Source organism: Oryzias melastigma, linkage group LG18, assembly GCF_002922805.2.
Source record: "Oryzias melastigma strain HK-1 linkage group LG18, ASM292280v2, whole genome shotgun sequence".
Taxonomy (NCBI): domain Eukaryota; kingdom Metazoa; phylum Chordata; class Actinopteri; order Beloniformes; family Adrianichthyidae; genus Oryzias; species Oryzias melastigma.
In genome coordinates this window covers 2,863,850-2,868,452 of record NC_050529.1, presented here as the reverse complement: position 1 = coordinate 2,868,452, position 4,603 = coordinate 2,863,850, and the positions used below count along the sequence as shown (strand labels likewise).

General features: G+C 51.4%; 1 protein-coding gene across 1 annotated transcript in view; it reads right to left on the bottom strand.

Moving 5' to 3' along the window:
• tmem178 (transmembrane protein 178) overlaps window positions 1-2,586 on the bottom strand; it is a gene marked incomplete in the record, with an annotated part of 11,953 nt that extends 9,367 nt beyond the window's left edge. Inside the window, 1 exon segment of the mRNA XM_024267377.2 lies at window positions 2,037-2,586. Coding sequence (XP_024123145.1) covers window positions 2,037-2,502 — 466 coding nt within the window.
• Between the last annotated feature and the right edge of the window lie 2,017 nt (window positions 2,587-4,603).

Below are 4,603 nucleotides of genomic sequence, written 5' to 3'. Positions count from 1 at the left end.
GATCTCCTCTAGAGCAGAGATGTTTTGGTCCATTCCTCCATCAGATCTCCTCTAGAGCAGTGATGTTTTGAGGTCTTTCAACTCCCTCCAAAGAGTTTCTCTGGAGACTGGCTCGGCCACTCCATGACCTTGAAATGCTTCTTCTGAAGCCACTCCTTGGTTACCCGGCAGTGTGTTTGGGATGGTTGTCATGGTGACAGACCCAGCCACAAGTGAAGGAGATTTTCACTCAGAATCTGGTCATACATGGTTGCATTCATTCTTTCCTTTACATAGATCAGTCTTCCTGGTCTTTTCGCTGAAAAACAGCCCCAAAGCATGACGCTTCCACCTCCATGCTTTGCAATAAGGATGGTGGGTTTTTTCTCCTCTAAACAGTAGAGTTCTTATCAGAGAGTCTGGTTTCCTCTCACCGTAGGACATTCCCCAGTCCTCTTCTGGATCATCTAGATGCTGTCTAACGTTAGACTGGACCTGCACATGCTCTGGCTTTAGCAGGAGGACACGTCTGCCGTGGTGTAGTGTGTTGCTGATGGTAGCCTACCCCCCGCCACCCCCCCCCCATTTCCTAATCACTGATTTCTTCAAATCAAGCTGCTTTATTGCAGATTCCTTCTCCCTTCCCTTCTATCTGAAGAGTCCAGGAAATGCATTGTTTAAATCCGACCCTCCAAGCGGAGTAAAGCAAAGTCCTCCATCACAAGCCGTGATGATGGGAAGCGTTTTTCTTCATGTGGGTGCGCTCTGAATCGCAGAAGTTTACATTTAAATGTAAGTCATGACTTTTTGTTGTAGTATGACCTTTTAAAAGTTATTAAACCAATGTTGTTGTGTTATATATATATATATATATATATATTCAAGCCCTGGAAGCTCCGAGCTCACGCTAGTGGACCGTCGATTATTGATGACGTCATCGGACTAAAGTAACATCCAAAATATGAGACATTATTTTCTAATAACTCTCCATTTGGAGGGATAAATGAAGAGGAAGGGAAGAACTCTGATTGGTCCTCAGTCTTCCAGTATTTGTTTCTGGTGTCCTTCGACAGCTCTTTGGTGCAGTTTGGAGTGTTTGAGGTTGTGGACAGGAGTCTTTTCTATAGATAACCAGCTCAAACAGGTGTATTCATACAGGTAAGGAGTGGAGGACAGAAGATCCTCTGACAGAAGTTACAGAAATCTGGATTTTTGTAGCTGAACAAATATTTGTTTTCCACCATAATTTGAAAAATTAATCCAGAAAATCAGACAATCTGATCTTCTGGATTTATTTCTCATGTTGTCTCTCTAGTTGAGGTTTAGCTATGATGGAAATAACAGACCTGTCATCGTTACAAGAGGCAGAACGTGTTCAATTCCTGACTGACTGAATACTTTTCTACTGTATGACAGAACGGGTCAGAACGGGTCAGATATGAAAACACGGGTCAGATATGAAAACACGGGTCAGAACGGGTCAGATAGGAAAACACGGGTCAGATATGAAAACACGGGTCAGAACGGGTCAGATATGAAAACACGGGTCAGAACGGGTCAGATATGAAAACACGGGTCAGATATGAAAACACGGGTCAGAACGGGTCAGATATGAAAACACGGGTCAGATATGAAAACACGGGTCAGATATGAAAACACGGGTCAGAACGGGTCAGATATGAAAACACGGGTCAGATATGAAAACATGGGTCAGAACGGGTCAGATAGGAAAACACGGGTCAGATATGAAAACACGGGTCAGATATGAAAACACGGGTCAGAACGGGTCAGATTTGATCAGCTCAGTAGCGCTCAGTCATTTTATCAGCTCGGTTCTGCTTAGTTCCAGCCGACAGTGGTTCTGGAGACTGGACCCCATTACCCAGAATTCTCAGTGCTGCAGGTTCAGGTGGATCTATGACGTCAGACATTCACTCACTGTGACATTAAAGCGCGCGCTCCTCAGCACAGAAGACGTTTCTGGTGATACTGAACGCGCGTGCGTGCAGAAGTGTTAGCGTGGATGTCATGCATCACATGCACGCGCACGCGCTGACCCCGTGCGATGAGCTTGTCGATGTCCTGGTCCTCAAAGTAGCACTTCTGCCACAGCCCCGCGTGCGTGGAGAACAACGGCCTCCCGCACTCGGTCTCGAGGATGCCCATCCCGAGGATCGCGCGCCAGTTCTCCAGCAGCTCCTCCTCGCGGCTCCCCACGTGCACGGGCTTCATCAGCGCCACGTCCCGGTGGCGCGCGCCTCCATCCAGCAGCGGGAGGTGGTAGATCGGCATGTCCCGGTTCTTCTGGTCCGTGGAGTCCGCCCCGTGCCGGTCGCAGTTCTCCTTGTGCGCGCGCGTGTCCGTGTGGTACCAGTGGTCCGTGCAGATGGCGGTGACCAGCAGCGACAGCGCGAGCGCGCTGAGCGCGAGGCTGGCCGCGGACACCTTCACCGTGACCGGGCGCGCGCTCTGCATGACTGCGAGGACCGAACCGGTTCCGGTACACGGAGGTTCTGCTGCCATCCTCCGGCGCGTGAGCTGCGGCGCCTTTGTCAGTCAGAGCGCGTTGTCATGCCGACTGGCTGCTGCGTGAACGCGCGCGCGGAAGGCACCGGAGGCGCGATTGCTAGCCTTCAAAATAAAAGCACGAATTTTACTGCAGTGAGGTCAGGGAGGAGCATGACCGATGACGTCATCAGAAAAAACACCTGGGTCTGGAGAACGGTACCGGGACCCCTACTGGGCCTCCAGAACCATGCGGAACCACAGTCCCTCCAGAACTGCTCCACCCGAACACACCAAAGAGGGAATTCTCTCCTTCAAGTGGTGGAGGAGGGAAGAACAGATGGAGTCCAGAACCAGAACCCATCCACTTTCTACGGGAGTCTACACAGTCTCCAGGGGTTTGCTGTGGTCCAAACACAAGTTTAGAACAACAACGATCACAAACAGAAGCTGGGTCTGGAGCCCGTGGTGCTGGACCCGGGAGACTCGGGAGACCCGAGACCTGGGGGACCAACAAGACCCGGGAGATCCAAGAGACCGGGGAGACCCAAGAGACCCGAGACCTGGGGGACCAACGAGACCCGGGAGACCCAAGAGACCCGAGACCTGGGGGACCAAGGAGACCCGGGAGACCCAAGAGACCCGAGACCTGGGGGACCAAGGAGACCCGAGAGACCCAAGAGACCCAGGAGATCCAAGAGACTGGGGAGACCCAAGAGACCCGGGAGACCCAAGAGACCCGAGACCTGGGGGACCAACGAGACCCGGGAGACCCAAGAGACCTGAGACCCGGGAGACCCAAGAGACCTGAGACCTGGGGGACCAAGGAGACCCAAGAGACCCAAGAGAACCGGGAGACCAAGGAAACCTGAAGAGACAATGCCGTGTGGATGCACATGGACCGGAAACCTGCATGACTCAGGCGGTTCTCCAATCAGAACTTGAAGCTATACCAGACACCTAACCCAAACCCACAATCCTCAGTATTGAAGGAACAGGTTCAGTTCTGAAAGCGGTCTGTGAACGAACCGGACCTCATAACATGAGCGGCAGACAGGACATTTACTGTTTTCCTATTTCTGGGTCCAACCGCTGCAGGATCAGTTCCGGGTGAAGCTGTTTGGGTCGGTCCGGACCGGTTCCTCCTCCTATGACTGGATCACAGGTTGTAATTGGAGAAGCTTGTTGATGGTTGACATGGAAACGGCTGAACTACCCCAGCAGAACATGTGCTGTCGGTGTCAATAACGCTCTTATTTTGAAAAGCAGGAGGAAGTCCATCCACGCAGCCCAGCAGTGACTCTGGGTTTCTGGGCGTGGCTTCTTCTGCTGCTGGTGATGTCAGGTGAGCAGAAGTGCTGACTGCAGTTGAAAGGTGAAAGCAGAGATGCTGTTTGCAGCGTATTTTGCTGCTGGAACATCAGCTGCTCTTCATATCCACCTCACATCTGCACAGACCGGACCTCCAGAAACAGGTTCTGAGCTCAGAGGCAGAACTTCGGACTTCCAGAGAGCAGCAGATCTCCTCTGGGGCTCCATAAAGATAAAAGGAATCTTTCTGATCAAACCTTTGATCCATTGAGGATCTTCAGAGAGACAGAAGACAAACTCAACACAACACGAGGTCCGAATAACCGTCACAGAACCATCAGAACAGAACAATCAGTTCTTTGAAAGGATCAAAGTTTCTGATGCTCCTCACAGCCAAAATCACAGAGATGCTGCTGGATGTCTGTTATTCAGGAGAATGTGTTCCACAAACAGAACCTTCCTGCGTTGTCATCAGAACCAACGTCTAACACCTTCAGAACCGCTAAATCTTCTGAGCCTGCAGAACCGACCAGTGAACACGTGTCTGAATCGAGGTCAGTGATGAGGTGACCTTCAGCCTCCTCTTCCTCTCGGCTGACGTGGCGGTTCTTTATCTGCACATCAGAAGGGCCTCGTCGTGTTTCCGTGGTGACCTGGTGACTGAGGGCTCATGGGAAATCTCAGGTGACTGCATTTCAACGTGATGCAGAGGAAAGGGAAAACTTCTCCATTAGCTTGATCAATAATTCAGCAGCGTCCTTGCTGCGCTCTGCTGCTTCCTGTAACAAATGCCCCGCCCCCTCCCCCT